Source organism: Vanacampus margaritifer, chromosome 1, assembly GCF_051991255.1.
Source record: "Vanacampus margaritifer isolate UIUO_Vmar chromosome 1, RoL_Vmar_1.0, whole genome shotgun sequence".
Lineage (NCBI taxonomy): Eukaryota > Metazoa > Chordata > Actinopteri > Syngnathiformes > Syngnathidae > Vanacampus > Vanacampus margaritifer.
The window spans coordinates 3,145,001-3,160,210 of NC_135432.1; the positions used below are offsets into that span (position 1 = coordinate 3,145,001).

At 40.6% G+C, this 15,210-nt stretch overlaps 1 protein-coding gene across 2 annotated transcripts in view; it reads right to left on the reverse strand.

Moving 5' to 3' along the window:
- Positions 1–15,210, reverse strand: part of ncam2a (neural cell adhesion molecule 2a) — a 247,846-nt gene that overhangs the window by 10,681 nt on the left and 221,955 nt on the right. For both annotated transcript variants that reach the window (XM_077585630.1, XM_077585622.1), the window contains exons 9-15: positions 13,644–13,794; positions 9,145–9,332; positions 8,938–9,034; positions 7,475–7,648; positions 6,318–6,437; positions 4,596–4,717; positions 4,332–4,506 (exon numbers count right to left, since the gene is read on the reverse strand). In XM_077585630.1, the coding sequence (XP_077441756.1) occupies positions 4,332–4,506; positions 4,596–4,717; positions 6,318–6,437; positions 7,475–7,648; positions 8,938–9,034; positions 9,145–9,332; positions 13,644–13,794 (1,027 nt within the window). The remainder of the gene's footprint in view (positions 1–4,331; positions 4,507–4,595; positions 4,718–6,317; positions 6,438–7,474; positions 7,649–8,937; positions 9,035–9,144; positions 9,333–13,643; positions 13,795–15,210) is intronic.

Sequence of the window (15,210 nt, forward strand, 5' to 3'; positions counted from 1 at the left end):
GGTCCCGTCCTGGCTTGAGTGCCTCGTGTTGCAAAGGTCATTGTGTGGTTTTATATTTAATGTTTGTGTGGCCATATTTTAAGGTACCGGTACTTAAGACAGACAAATTTGAAATGAGAAGAATAGAAAGTTGCCATTAGTGCTTGCACTATTGTAACTCGCTCTGCAAGAAGAATTTTTGCTGTATTTGTGAGTTCAGAAACTGCGGAGAATACATCTTGTACCAAGCCCGTTGATTTCCACCCAATCACAGAGCGACATTGTGTTTGGGGCGGGATATGCATGTATGACGAAACCAGGAAGCCAGCGCTGACGCCGGAGCAAACAAACAAACCTAACATTGACGAATTGACGCTGCAATTATTCGCCGTTTCCTTGTTGAATGTTGAACAGCGAGAGGAGCTTCCTGCATTTTTAGCTGGTAAAGACAAGAACGAAGACGACATTTTCATCCGTGGCTGTGATTGGTCAAACCAAATATGCACAAGGCCGCATCGTCCAATCAGCTCGAAGTATTGTACAGGATGCCCCGCCTTTCCCCAGGAAATCACCATGGAGAAGTCCTAGATTGATAGATTCACTGCCATTGACGGCTATAGACGTCAAAAATTCATTTGAACTATTTCTATTAGTTTAACATTTTTTCTACTTTTGTTAACAAGAGTATGAAAACCTATATTTTTTATTGTACATTTAGAACCGATACAACATTTGTGATTAATTGTGAGTTAACTAGTGAAGTAATGCGATTAATTACGCAAAAAAAAATTGTATTGCCTGACGGCCCGAATTTTTGATCATCTTTAAGTCGCATCAGGTGATTAAAATTTTTAATTGTAATTAATCGCATGACTTCAATAGTTAACTCACGATTAATCACACATTTTGTTAACAAAAGTAAAAAAAAAAAGTTTAACTAATAAAAATAGTTCAAATGAATTTTTGACGTCTATAGCCGTCAATGGCAGTGAATGAGATATTGTGGAGAACTCCCTTGAATCACAATATCTCGAATCGGTTCGAGAATTGCACGGTGTAATATCGCGATATATTGCCAAATCGATTTTTTTCTAACACCCCTAATTTGAAGACAGTAAAGTCGCACGTCTGTAGACGACCACAATATAACACACTGGACAACGCAAAATTGTTAATGATATTACATCAACAGATGCCTCTAAATACATTTGAATATCATAGAAATGCTCGTTTACTTCAGTAGTGTCAAAACATAAAACCCATTATAGAGATTCTTTAAACACATAAAAATGACTTTTTTTCACTTGACCAATTACTTCCTAATTGTATTTCTAATATAATATTCAATTTTTTTTCAGTTTGTGAATAGAGTCTTTATTTTATAAATGGGTTTCACTTGAAACTGAAATAAATAAAGGTGTCCATGATTTTCCAATTTGTTAAGACACACTTATATTAAACCATAAAAGTATTTCAACAAAACACCCAGGATGCAAAATGAGGTTAGCTCAAATGAAACTGTTAATTGTCCTTTGAACAGAAACTCCATCTGGTACCAGAGAAGGAGCAATAAATAAAGATGAGGCAGCACTTCCTGTTCAAACAGAGCTCACCAATCGTGCATGTGGCTGCACTGCAACTTTCCCGATCATCTCCTCCAAACTTAGCAATTTATAATGAACCTCTGCATCTTTAACTGGAATTGTGTTGAGCAGCGAGGTTTATATGTAAAGTTCATTCCTGTAGGAGGATGTTTTTGGCTACACGACCCACGGGTCGGGGTGAGCAAGTGCCGGCGGTGTAAGATGTGCTTTGCATGTAAATCACATATTTTAGGTCGAGAGAGAAATCCTTTTAGATTGTAAATGCTTGAAACACTACATTGTATTTATATTATGGCATGCTTTAATCTTGTGTAAATGTGTCCAAATGTAAGAAACATTATGACTCGCTGCTAAATAATCGTCAGTTGGGTGTAGGTCATTTTCTTATTAATGACTTGAATGTACAATCGCTCTAATTAGAGTTGCTAAGCAACATGGAAGTGGCTGATGTTAAAGTTGCTCTTACCTGTTTTTGTTTGACATGTTTAACTGTGGCAAGCAGCACGAATGCAAAAGCCAGCGGGACGGGGGCATTACAACGCGGTTATTTATTTATCGTTCTCCTCGGGAGCCCCGATTTAACTAACTGGTAGTGAGTTGAATTTCCACACATTCGCTAATTCCTAAAACACAACGCACATTAATTTTTATTTCCATGCTCTATTAACCCTCAAACTGACTGAGACTCCTGATTACTTCCTGAAATATGGCACCCTTTGCCGTGTCTGCCTATTCCCCGGCATCCAAACACATCCATACCCGTCCGACCCTGACAACACAGACTCATTATTCCTCGCCGCTGATTGACGGTCGCTCGCACGGTCTGAGAGGAAGCGAGTCCATTAATGACGAGCGAATGGCCATTAATTGATCAGGGAGGCAGCAGATGCTAATCTTCAGAGGGATAAACAGAAGTGTTTGAGGATGTGAACGGGGACGCTGCGTAAGCGTTGGGACATTCGGCGGAAATCAAAGTTGCCCTGAGAGCTTTTAAAAGGATCATTAAACGGAGGGGCAATCTCCTCTTGGACCAGATTTAAGCAGGATTCAGCCAGCACTGATGCAACTGGAAAGCACTCGAGAGCCAACTCAAGGAACAAAAATGCGATTAAATGCCAAATAACGGGTTCCTTTTTTCATCTTTAATGAGCACTTTGAATTCATCAACAGCAACCACACCTGAATGAACAACTTTAGCGGGTACTGACAACTTCCATATCGGCAACTCAGAACTCCAGACAGCGTGACTTCAGTATGATATCTCTAGTTTTCATTTCCAGAGTATCAAAATTATTAAAGTTGGCCTACCTGATTTGCGCCACCACATTCAAGAAGAATATATAAACAATTAGCTTCGTACTGTGGAAACGCAAGCGTGGAGTTACACATAGCATTAGCATTAGCATGACTGCGGCAGCACCTGCGCTTCACAAGGTAGAGGTCAGGAGGTGGATTCACAAAGAAAGGTTAACGTAAATAAACAAATAAATAATAGTTATAATGAAACATTAACCCAACGGCTATAACGTTCCAACAATAATGTTCATCCGACCGCTAACTAATGCTGGCTTATTTATTAGCTCATAGTATGGAGCCATAGTAGCCACTTTGTGATGAACTGTAATTGTGTGTTTTTCAGCAAAAAGAGAGAAATTTTTTGAAATGGTCGAAAAAACAAACAAACAAAAAACACATGGGTTGATTGTCCTGTCTAAAAGTAGACTGAAACATTGACATTTTTGTTGTTGTTGACTAAAACTGGACGAATAAAAATATGTTTTCTTGGACTAAAATAAAGACTACAATTCTAGATTTATAGTCGACTAAAAATGGACTAAATAAAAACTGGATGAGGTTGACTAACTATGATAAAAACTAACAAGTGGTATTCAAACTGGACTAAAACTGAGACTAAATTTAAAAATTGCGGATAGAATTAACACAAATTGGCACCATAAAGTGTTTGTACCTGGAAAAACTCCCTTTCTTCAATTTTTTCAACCCACCTTTGACAGTCAATGTTTAACATTTTGCGCTTTGACGTTTGCCTTTGACCAAAGAATCTTTTCACAACTTTGCATTAGCATCAAGACCGTCAGTAATTGCAGACAAGACAGCGGCGTACGCGGTCCTCCCCGTTATACGCGTCTTTATTGCCTTCTTAGCGCAAACTTTCAGTTCGTGTTTGTCCGATGTTCACATTAGGAGAAAGCTTTCTCGCCTCATCTTTGCTTTGCTCCCGGGCCCTTTCCCACGATGCACCTAACAAGAGAGGACAGTCAATCGAAGACCCGCCTTAAGCCTAACGCTCCCCAGGTCCTCTGTTCTGCTTGTGAGGCAGCGCACATGCTTGGCGGGCCATTTAGCCGGAACAGAAAAACACTGGCTGGATACGTTCCAAACCGTTACAAATAGACTCCAGGAGGAAAAGACAACCTCCTCTGGGAGGGTTTCTGTTGGTGGCGCTCGCAGGGGGGCAATAACGGAATTACATTTTTATTTCAACAATACACATTTCTGGCAGTGGAGTAAGAGAGCGAGAAATACTTCAAAGCGCCACGTGGTGCACACATCAAAGCATCTGTCTGCATTTCTGCATACATGTGCGCATTTGTATGCGCGCGGCTTCAAACTAGCTGGAGGACTTGGAGATGAGAAATCTTCCCATTTGATTCCCTGTAAAACTCAAGGCCACCCACACGGTTTTCCGCCTGCAAGCCAAAACACGTAACGTAGCGGGGCTTTTACCTGTGATCTCAGGTTTCTGTGGCATAAAGAACTGGTAGAAGGTGGGCTCCGACAGCCCTTTAACATTGCGGGCTGTAATCTCCACTTCGTATCGCGTGTTCCATTGCAGCGACTGCAGAGTCGCAAAGTCAGTGGAGCCGGAAACCAGCTTGGTCATCCATTGATCCTCTTTGTCCTGGAACGCAGTCAAAACCGACAGATGCTATATGAAGTGAAATGGATGAAAATTTATGTAAACAATGGACACCATAAGCTTTCACTCACTGTCTTGTACTTGACTATATATTCCACGATTGGCATCCCTCCGTCATCCTGCTTGACCAGTCCCAGCTTGTAGGATTTCCCGATCCCTCTCTGCCCGTGGACTGCTGGTGGGCTTGGTTCTCCTGGGGGGCACACAGGGAGAGGAAGGGGATTGAAAGTCAAAACAATCATTTTTCTCTCTCTCTCTCTCTCTCTCTCTCTCTCTCTCTCTCTCTCTCTCTCTAGCAGGTGGCAATGCTAGATGCAGTGCCTTGTGAACACATTAGCCCACCATTGAACTTGTTGACCTTTTGCCAAGTTAGGTTTCCAAAAAAGAAATCAATTTGGATTATTATTATTATTTTTTTTGTGTGTAAAGAATCAACGCCAAGTGCGACACAATCGTGAATTGGAACAAAATGTATACAATACTTTCTTTTTTCTTTTTACAAATATGTAACTGAAAAGTAGGATGTTTATTCACCCCCCCCCTTTTCTCTCAGTGCAGCCAACTGACTCCAGAAGTTCTCTGATGATTTATGAATGATCCAAGTACACCTGTCTAATCTATTCTCAGCATAAATGCACCTACTCTTGAATGGTCTCAGAGGTCTGTTCAAAGAATATTGAGGCACAAACAGTATCATGAAGACCAAGGAACACACCAGGAAGGTCCAGGAGAAAGTTTTGGAGATGTTTAAAGCAGAGGATAATGTATGTAATTATATATACACCAAATATACCAAATTGAAATAATAGACTCTCTCCTTTTACCAGGAAAAAACAAAAGTTTGATTCTGGCTTTTTCCATTCTCTGGTAATCAGTAGTAGAACATAGGTAAGTTTGTTAACAAATATATCAAGCTAAACAGTAGGGATGTAACGATAACCAAACAGCACGATACAATAAATATGACGAGATGAATCTCACGACACGATAATTATCACGATTTTGTGGGGAGGTTGGGTTATTTAAAAAAAAAAAGAAGCTCACGTTACTGTGTAAAAACTCACGATATTGCAAAAAAAAAAAAAAAAATTAAGTACATTTTATTTGATTAAAAAAAACTCATATTGGCAGAAAAAAAAGAACAATATTGCGTTTTTGTGCATAACAGCAATGATGAAGAAATAGGCTTGGGCATGTCATTGTCATGTGCGCCTATAATAGCTCAGCGGCTCAAAATATCATAGTCTATTTAATTCACAATGTTGTGTTTGGCTGAAGCGGGGCAAACTATTTTTTTTTGACAGAGATGGAAATTTTTTTGCTGGTATGACTGATTTATATGAGTGATAACCGCCGCAGTGGCCAAAACATTCCTAATTCAAATTAAACTGCCCCTATAAACCAACCACCAGAGGGTACCAGAACTGCACAAATGTAATACAACCTCACCTTTTTAACAGATGTTCTGCTTTTAATATTGTGACATGACAATGACGATGTTATGGCAATTTTAATATCACAATGCTGCCGTTATCATTACATCCCTAGTAAACAGTAACTTTATGCACATATTTTTTCGTCTCATATCTACAATGAGACATTGATGCCAACTACTGGTTGTAAGTTTTTTCCAAGGTTAAATTGCACGCTCGCCCCACCTATTACTGTTGAAAAAACGGACAAATTCATTACTAATGCATCAAGAAATTTGGGTTGAAGGTTGATCCCTAGATGATTCTGGATTCACTCTCTAACTCATCCACGTGAAAAAGTCTTGGCAGTGAGACACTTACGGATGGGTAAGGTCTGGAAAGTCTCCATGTGACTGAACTCGCCCTGACCCTTCCCATTCACGGCTGCCACTCGAACCTCGTACGTTGTATTGGGCTCCAGGCTGGTCAGCACCACCGTTGCTGGTGAGACAGAGAAGCATCCATCCATCACACGGTGACCACAAACATGAGCGTACCATTTTTCCTGAGAAGCAGGCTCATATAATATTTACAAGCTTGATCCTGATTCGTTCAATTGCTCAATACCTGCTCATTTGTTGCTCTTCTCCCTGTGCGCGCGCTGCATATTAAAAATGGAGTGTAAACAGAGCAACTCAATATCAGAGCGCAGTCTGTCACTAGTATGCATTTACATAACCTTCCTTGCGCTGAAAAGCCAACAGCATAATGAGTTAGCCACGTTGTTTTGTCAGTCAGCACAAATTAAATACTCGGTAATAGGAGCTGGTGCACTGCTTCAGTCCTGTAACAAAGTCGGCAATTTGCAGCCGTGCTTGCTTGGTTTTCCGCCTTTGAGCACAAATTTCAATTTGCACAAAAGCAGTGCAATGTAAAGAGTCCAACTATCTAATTATGTTTCAGTATTATCAACTGTGAAAGGGGTTTCTCCAATGTTACGCGCTAGATTCTAATTAGCTGAGTGCACACAAGTATTTTTGGTTTAGTTCTAAAAAAAGAAAAAAGGGACACATTAAACTCGATTTATAATCAAGCTCATTCATTCTCTTGTGCTATTTACTGTAAATGAAGGACCTTGGAAAGTCAATTGTTTGTTGTTGTCATACAATAAGATTTGTTTTGACCTTTTTACTAGTTTTGGCGTTCACTCCTCAATCAATTAATCAACTAAGAGCTGGGCTAAAATTATTAGCTGGAAAAGAAAAGGTTAAGGAAATCTTTTCTGTTCGGCATGAATGTGCCTCAGTACACAAAGCAAGATCCACAAAGGCGTACTCGGGTGGATTTGGTGACCACAAATCCATCAAAAACATTTGGGATACAGTAAACTAGAACACAGACCATCAAACAACACCAATTACGCCTGACTTCTTGCGTTCTTCTAGATTAATAGAGGGAACGACGTTGCATTGGCTCGGTGGCCCAATACATTCGTCCATACAATGTTTGATTCATTCAGTGCTCCACTGAAAACTCACTCTGCACACTATGCGATCTGACGTCCCTCCAGTCTTGTGGGCCCACCTCCTTATACTGAACCAGGTAATAGCCGATGGGAACGCCGCCGTGGGAGTCCGGCTTCATGAATGTGACGGTAGCCAAACGCTGGGAGATGGCCGACAGGCGTACCGAGTACGGATTGGATGGCACATCTGGAAAATAATATATGTGATCATAGTCCTGTGGCCGAATGCAAAATTACCAAGAGACCCCAGAAAAGACCTCAAATCTGTGTATGAGCATTTTATGGTCTTGGACAATCAGGCTGTCAATATATTACCGGTAGTTGTAATCAGGTTGTCTTAGTAACGTTCCATAGCACTTTGTTTCCTGCAAGACTACATGTGGCGTTAGCTTTTATTCATTAGTTGTTTTTTTTAGCCTGGGCAATTCAATCTGCACCAAAGATAAATGAAATGCACACTAATGTATTAGCAAACACTAAATTAAGGTCCATTTGTGTAAATAGCGAAGGGACTGGTTAATCAGACGGCTTTGTTTGAAATGAGGATATGCTGACGGGAAGTGGTCGTGGAACTTTTTTGCACTCATTGCAAACAAGGCCATTACCGAAAACAGAGCAGCAGAGGGTTGGAAAGTACTTCAATCTGCACCAAAGATATATGAAATGCACAATAATGTATTAGCCAACATTAAATGAAGGTCAATTTGTGTAAAGAGCGACGGTAGTGGTTAATCAGACGGCTTTGTTTGAAATGAGGATAGGCTGACGGGAAGTGGTCGTGGAACTTTTTTGCGCTCATTGCAAACAAGGCCATTACCAATAACAGAGCAGCAGAGGGTTGGAAAGTACTGATACCATTGTGAAGTCCCTTATGTGGGATTGCCAACTTTGCACATTCTGAATTTATATGGAGGTTGATAGATATTGTAACATTTTTTAATACTTCATTTTATTTTATTAACCATTGTTACACATTTTTAACATTTTAATTCTTTATATTAACCTTGTCGAAATGTTTTGTGTCCTGTGCAGAGCAGATGGTGTTGATTTCGGTATAATCTGACCTAAACTGGGTCATACTATTTAGTCTAAAAAAGTTCCTTCTCAGCGCTTTGTGCGAAAACACATTTGGTCCTTGAGAACAGAATCTGTTTTGAACACCCACATCTGACTCTGTTTTCGCCATCGCTCACGGAAAAGTACCAGAGAGTATGTTTTGTCTACAAATGAAAGAGAGGAGGTCTTTTTTAACTATAAGAAACCGTTGTGCACGCCGAAGAGCTACATTTGACGCTCTGAATCCCACGATGTTTAAGTGATGATTAGAGGCAGTTATTTGTCCAGAGATTCTCTGTTTTTTATTAAATCATTTTTGCAAAGGTGTATTTTTCTTACATTAAATCTATCTTCATTTTTGGAACACGCAAAGAGGACAAAATTCCGATATTCCTCTTCAAGGTCGAGGCTCACACTCACCTGCCTGGGCCAGAATGAATTCCTGGTATCGAATGCCAATGTTATTGCGGGCGGTGCAGTTGTAACGACCAAAGTCCCTGTCAGACATTGGCGTAACCTGGAAGTCCAAAAAAAAATCTGTTCATTCCAATGTTCACAAAAACAGAAGGCAAACATAAAAAGACAAAGGATAAGTCATGTATCTGCGTGCTCATGCTTTGGTCACACCTCTAGTACGGACTTGCCCATGCTGTTGTGCACCCGCGTGTTGATGGTGCCCTCTGCGGAGATGGTGAAGTGCTCCTTCCTCCACAGCAAAGTGGCGGGCGGGTTGGACATCACATCACAGCTGATGTTCACTGGGTTCCCCTCCCAAGAATAGTAGATTGTGTGGTTGGTCAAGAACTTTGGTATGTCTGTCCAGAACACCAACATAGTGGATGTCACTCATTGAGTAATCAGTGACTATATGTTTACATACAGCCAATAACCCATTCAAAACCCAAAATATTGGCATTATTAGGGTTTTAAAAGGTCATGCAAACACTTGTAAAAACCTGAATATTATTTTATTCGGATTTTTAAAAACGCGATCGGGGTACCTCCTTTAAACTAAACTTAGTTTTTTTATGCTCTACTGGCAAGGAATCTTGGTTTGAACTACTTGTATGTGCGGCGGCCACCTTACCTTGCCACCCGCTAAATTTAAATACAGTGATTTCTCCATAAACTGTGTGTATGAGCCAGGCCTGTAGTATTCAATTCCAGACTCGAGTTAAGAGTCCAACACTCGACATGTTTTTTTGGGGCGTGACTCGGACTTCAGTCACTGGACTCGTCAAATATTTTTATCGACTCCATCGAGTCCAATTATGTTTTTATTTCTAAAAATGAACGTCCTCTTTAAAATGAAACTTGAAATGAAGTTTTTCAGATCATCAAAAATAGACCATTATTGGCATTGGCCACCCGGTAACCACGGCTACCAGGCAGCAAGCCATCTGATTGGCTAACCTGACTGCGAGCGCCAAAGCATCAGAGATGGGAAAAGTACTGACATTATGTACTGGAGTAAAAGACAATTACAATTACTTGCATAAAAAATGAGTACTCATTCAAATAAATACTCAAGTAAAAGTAAAAAACTACAGGCTCTAAAATGTACTTCACGAGTAAAAGTAAAAAAGTATTTATAAGTTTCCTCCTTGTGTCATGTAATTTGAAGACAATTAAATTTAAAAGATCATCACTTAACAAACCCTTAAAACGGACTAATTATTTTTTTTTTACTCCTCTCGATGGTGCCCTTGGTTCAAAGATACGCTGGAAATTAGGTTTCCATTGTATCAACCAATAATAAGAGTTAAAAAAATATCACAAGTGCTTCATGAAATCTGATAGCAAATAAATGCAACCAAGCTGCTCTATTACGCTAATATAGCATTTAATGCTAAACTAATATCATTAACCCACTGATCTGATCATATGAGTGGATAGCCGATAGGCCAAGACTTTTGAAGCCGCTAGACCCAAATATTGTTACTTCCCATCTCTGCAAAGCATGCAGTATTTTTCTTTTAGTCATTTCAGCCAATAGCGGGGTTATAAAATGTGGTTTTACCAACCATCGAGAACTGGAGTTAGTTCTTGTACAACGTTTTCAAACAAACAAACAAATCTGAAGCAACCTGCAGATTCTGTAAGAAGACAGTTTTGGACACATATGGTACCATGTTGAAAAAAAGGCAAGCCCCACCCACCAGTATTCTCTCTTTAAGAGGCAAGTCTTAAGAGGCCATGTATTTCTGTATTGTATGTTTTATATTAGGGAAAGAAAATAACACTTCCCGGTTTCATAATGAAATATCTCCAAATAAAAATAATATTTTTCTGTCTTAATATTAACTCTTGACCTCATCTGTACTTGTACTTGGATTTGGATTTGGACCTTTGTGGCTCGAGCTTGACTTGGTGGACTTGACTACAGCCCCGGTATGAGCAAATTCTGACTTGCTGAAGTTTAACTCTCAAGGCAAAATGAGAATTTGACTCAGTTACTCTCCATCATGACTGTTTTCCCGGAGAATAATAATAAACAAAATAAGGATGCAAGCAGATGCACATTCACAAAATGGGAGAGGCAGTGAGGAGGAATGTGGCAGTGGCGAGCGCTTGTGCATATTCCTTTCAGTCGCAGCATTATAGCGGTTCTATTTTTGCTGGCAGGATTCCATTAGCGCGACTGATGCCTGGTTCTCCATCACCAGCGAGGACATGTTATCCCCTCTCAGCCCGCAGTCACTTAGTAAATGAGTTCATTAGTTGGGTGGCAGCGGTTGCCTCAGTTGCGGTCTACGCTGGAGCCACTTGTCATCTGAGGCCAATGCAACAGAATTGACGACGTAATGTTGCATGGAACACATGCGTGAAATGTGGTTCGACATGAGGATGCCCGCAACGCCATCTTGCCTGAGCAATGCAGGTACTGAAGAACGTGACAATCAGATGCAGTCAATTAATTTGCCCTCGATCTGCCTTGCTGTTTATTTCATTGTTTGTGAGAGCGTCAGGGTGCCGTGACCAACAAATACCCCTGTCCGCTGCTCTCATTCAAGCCGTGCTTATAATGAACCCAATCATTCTAAGGCCAATATTCACATCTCGGCGTCAGAGCTCATTAGGCAAGGGGTAGCCCACAACAAATAACCTCCAAACAAGAAGTGAAAGGGAAGAATCGCACCGGATTCTGGGGTGCTGTCAGCGTGGGGGAGACGGTGCACAGCAATTTACCTTCCTGGAGGTTGTGAAAGCGCTACACTAGCAAAAAATAGGACTCTGTCCATGTCTACTGTCTACTGACATTCTCTACTTGAGTAAAAGTACAATTGTGTAAAAAAAAAACAATTACTCTGGTAAAAGTAAAAGCACTCACTTAAATAATTACTCAAGTAAAAGTAAAAAAGTACAGGCTCTGAATTGTACTTGACAAGTAGAAGTAAAGGTATTTTTACTGGATGTTTCCTCCTACGTCATAGGTGTCAAACTCCGGTCCTGGAGGGCCGCAGTCCTGCAGTTTTTAGATGTTTCCGTTCTCCAACACAGCTGATATATGATCAGCTCATCAGCAAGCTCTGCATAAGCCTGATACCAATCCTGCTGATTTGAATCAGCTCGTGTTGGAAGAGGGGAACCTCTAACACCTGCAGGACTGCGGCCCTTGAGGAACGGAGTTTGACACCTATGTCATACGTCAATTTGAAAGATATCAGCTAAGGGAGCAAAAATGGTAATATATCGGGACAGTTGACTTTCAAATGATCCTTTGTTTTGGTGGTGTGCATTGCCCTCATATTTTCTAATGCTGCGTTCGAGGAAGGTCGGAAGTCGGATTTATCCCTGTTTGGTTTGTCCCACGTACCGACCTGAAAGCGTTCAAGGCAAAAGTAAACAACCAAAATGGCGGATAGTGATTAATAGTTTTTGGTTTTGGACCTCACCACACATTTTGACCTCCAGCAAACTTGCCTTCTCGTAATTTTGCTTCATTTATGTATATATCTTATTTCATCAGCATTCCATACAGTTCAGTAGTTCACCGTAATTTCATGCAGGGAGATAGCGGCTTACTGTCACATACTTTGTATTACCTGAAGTTATGTGCAATATAAAGAAAGCTATCTATTTTTTTACTCGAGTAAATTGTGTTTTACCATTCACGGTATGTGTTTTCATCGTGGTCGCCATTATAGAGTGACGTCACATCGAAGTCGGTCAGCGAAGTCGGGGTACTTTTGCTTCCGACTTCGCAAGTGAGATTTCCGAGTTCAAGGGGGCGTTCTTGTACTTCCTGGTTTGAAGTCGGAAAAGTCTGACTTCCCACTTTACTCGAATGCAGCATAATCGAGCCAATTGCACGTCATGTGATCGCGCGCCATAGAGCCAATCACAAGCTGGGATGTATGGGACCGTGTGAAACGTTTCATGTTTTTGGTGGAGCCAGGATTCATTGACAGCTGTTTGTTCTTCCTGGTCAAGTACAGGGAGTCTTCAAGTTACGGCGGAGTTCCGTTCCTACGCTGGCGATGTAACCCGAATTTCGACTTGAGACGGGTTTCCACATTAAAGTCGATATTTACACCAAAATACTTTGTACACTAATTTAAAAAAAACATATTTGCACGACCCGGAAGAGCAGTAACCAATATTTCGTGTTTCCGCACGGACATTCATTGCTGACGGACGGCAGAGCGGAGCTAATTCAAACTTAAACACGGAAATGTGACGCGCCTGATAGCAAGCCGACCTGCTCGTTGCTGGAGGTAACAACACAACTTTAAAAACCTTTAAAATGGCGTGAGTACTGTGGGAAATTAACGAAAAAGAAGGTTCTACGGACAAAGCACCCTAAAGTCGAAACGACGTAACTCTGTATTTTAATCATTTTTATGCATTTAAAAACAAAAGCAACAACCTTGTTTTGAAAATGTATGAAGTAAAAAGTACAGAACTTCATGTTAAAATGTTACGGATAAAAGTAAAAAGTAATCTAAAAAATTATAAATAATAATAAAAATAAATACTCAGGAAAGTACAAAATACCGAAAAAAACTTTGCACTTTGTTAATTCCCATCTCTGTTCAACGCCATGTTATTACATGTTCCTGTTTGCAGCTGCTGATTTTCAAACAATCACGTGAAACATCATGGAATGTCAAAAACCCACTTACACTCAATATCCAGAAACATGCTCTTCTGATGGCCTCCGATCCTACTGAGCGCCTCACAGTCGAAGCGGCCCAGGTCGGCAAGCCTCACGCTGCTGATGGTCAGCACCGATTTGCCGTAGTGACCGCGTACCTCGAAGCGTCCATCCTGGCTCTAGGGACATAAAATGTTGAGTTGAAGTGTGAAACTCAAAACAATTATCTCTAAAATGATTACGCCGTCATTACATGGTAAGAAAGAAAGGTAAGAAAAACTCCGCCCCTCCCCTGCCCAAAGAAACTGTGGAGTGTGAGGGTCCACACACTCTACTATAAAGGGAAGATAAAAGCTGATAGGTGCAGTCAGAGTAAAACAGTCAGGGCTCTTCGTACTCATCTGGGCATTGGTGGAGCATGCATGATGCAGAAAAGAAAGCTCCAAAACGGACGTAAAAAAGGCTAAAATGGAAAATTTCTTGAACACATTCATTTTGTCGATATCCTTTTTTTTCCTGAGAGATTTTGTCAATATCCTGAAACCGAGGGAGCAGACGGAAGCATCACGAAGCTTGCCAGCGGACGTACGTGTAACGAAACGGTGACGGTCATTTAAGAACCTGCTTCTGGACCCCTTCAGTGAAGAAAGATCCTACCAGTCTCTTGATCGCGTCCCGCTGTTGTGTCCTCGGTCCAACTCCCGGTAAAGAATACACATTCAGCAATATCGGCTGACATGCAAGGTGGCCAAAGTTTCAAACCATGGGCTTCTTGCAGCCATCCGTCACTTGTCGTGAATGACGTAGTCATTTTTCACAGCATCTCTCTCTTCCTCCTTTGTCAATGAGACTGGTAGTTTTTGGATCAATGCAGCATACGCAAGGGCAGCCAGTTCGTCTTTCTGTTTCTGTCTGTTGCCGAACACAGTCCTCATTGTAGCAACCAATCCACGGCGACTACAAAAACACTTAATTAAATCATCAACTTTCATGCAGTTGCAATCGTTTATGTCTCCACTGCTTTCCTTTACTCTTGACTACTGTTTGGTAGAAAAAAAGGATTTGTAGCATTTTAGGAAAAGAGCTCCTAAGGTTCTCTATTTGTTGCAGTTTGTATTGAGATGAATTAAGAAATGTGGTCGGATGGGATAAACTTTGAGAGGACGAACAGAGGAAAGAGACAATACAGAAAAACTGACAACAGTACAGTATATTCGTGGTAATCCGGCAATCATTTGCAGATTTTTTTCAATATTTTTTTTTCATATATGTGAAAAAAAGAAAGAAAAAATCCCCCCATATTTACCCCCGTTTTTCGTGAAAATATCTTTTGAATGTTTACAGCGTGTTTTTAAAAATTTTTGAGTATTCTTTTTTTTTTTTTCACCCAATGATTTTCTTTGGCATTTTCTCTATCCGTGGGCCTGCACTGCAAGTCAACATTACAAAAGAGTGTTTATCTATATGTGGACTGGGAGAGCAGCACTACATCATGTGAGAAAGGGATGTAACGAGGAAGAAAATAGGACCGGAGCAGTGATACCAATGCATAGTGTGAGTGTACAGGTACAATATATACAGTGGCAAAAATCCCT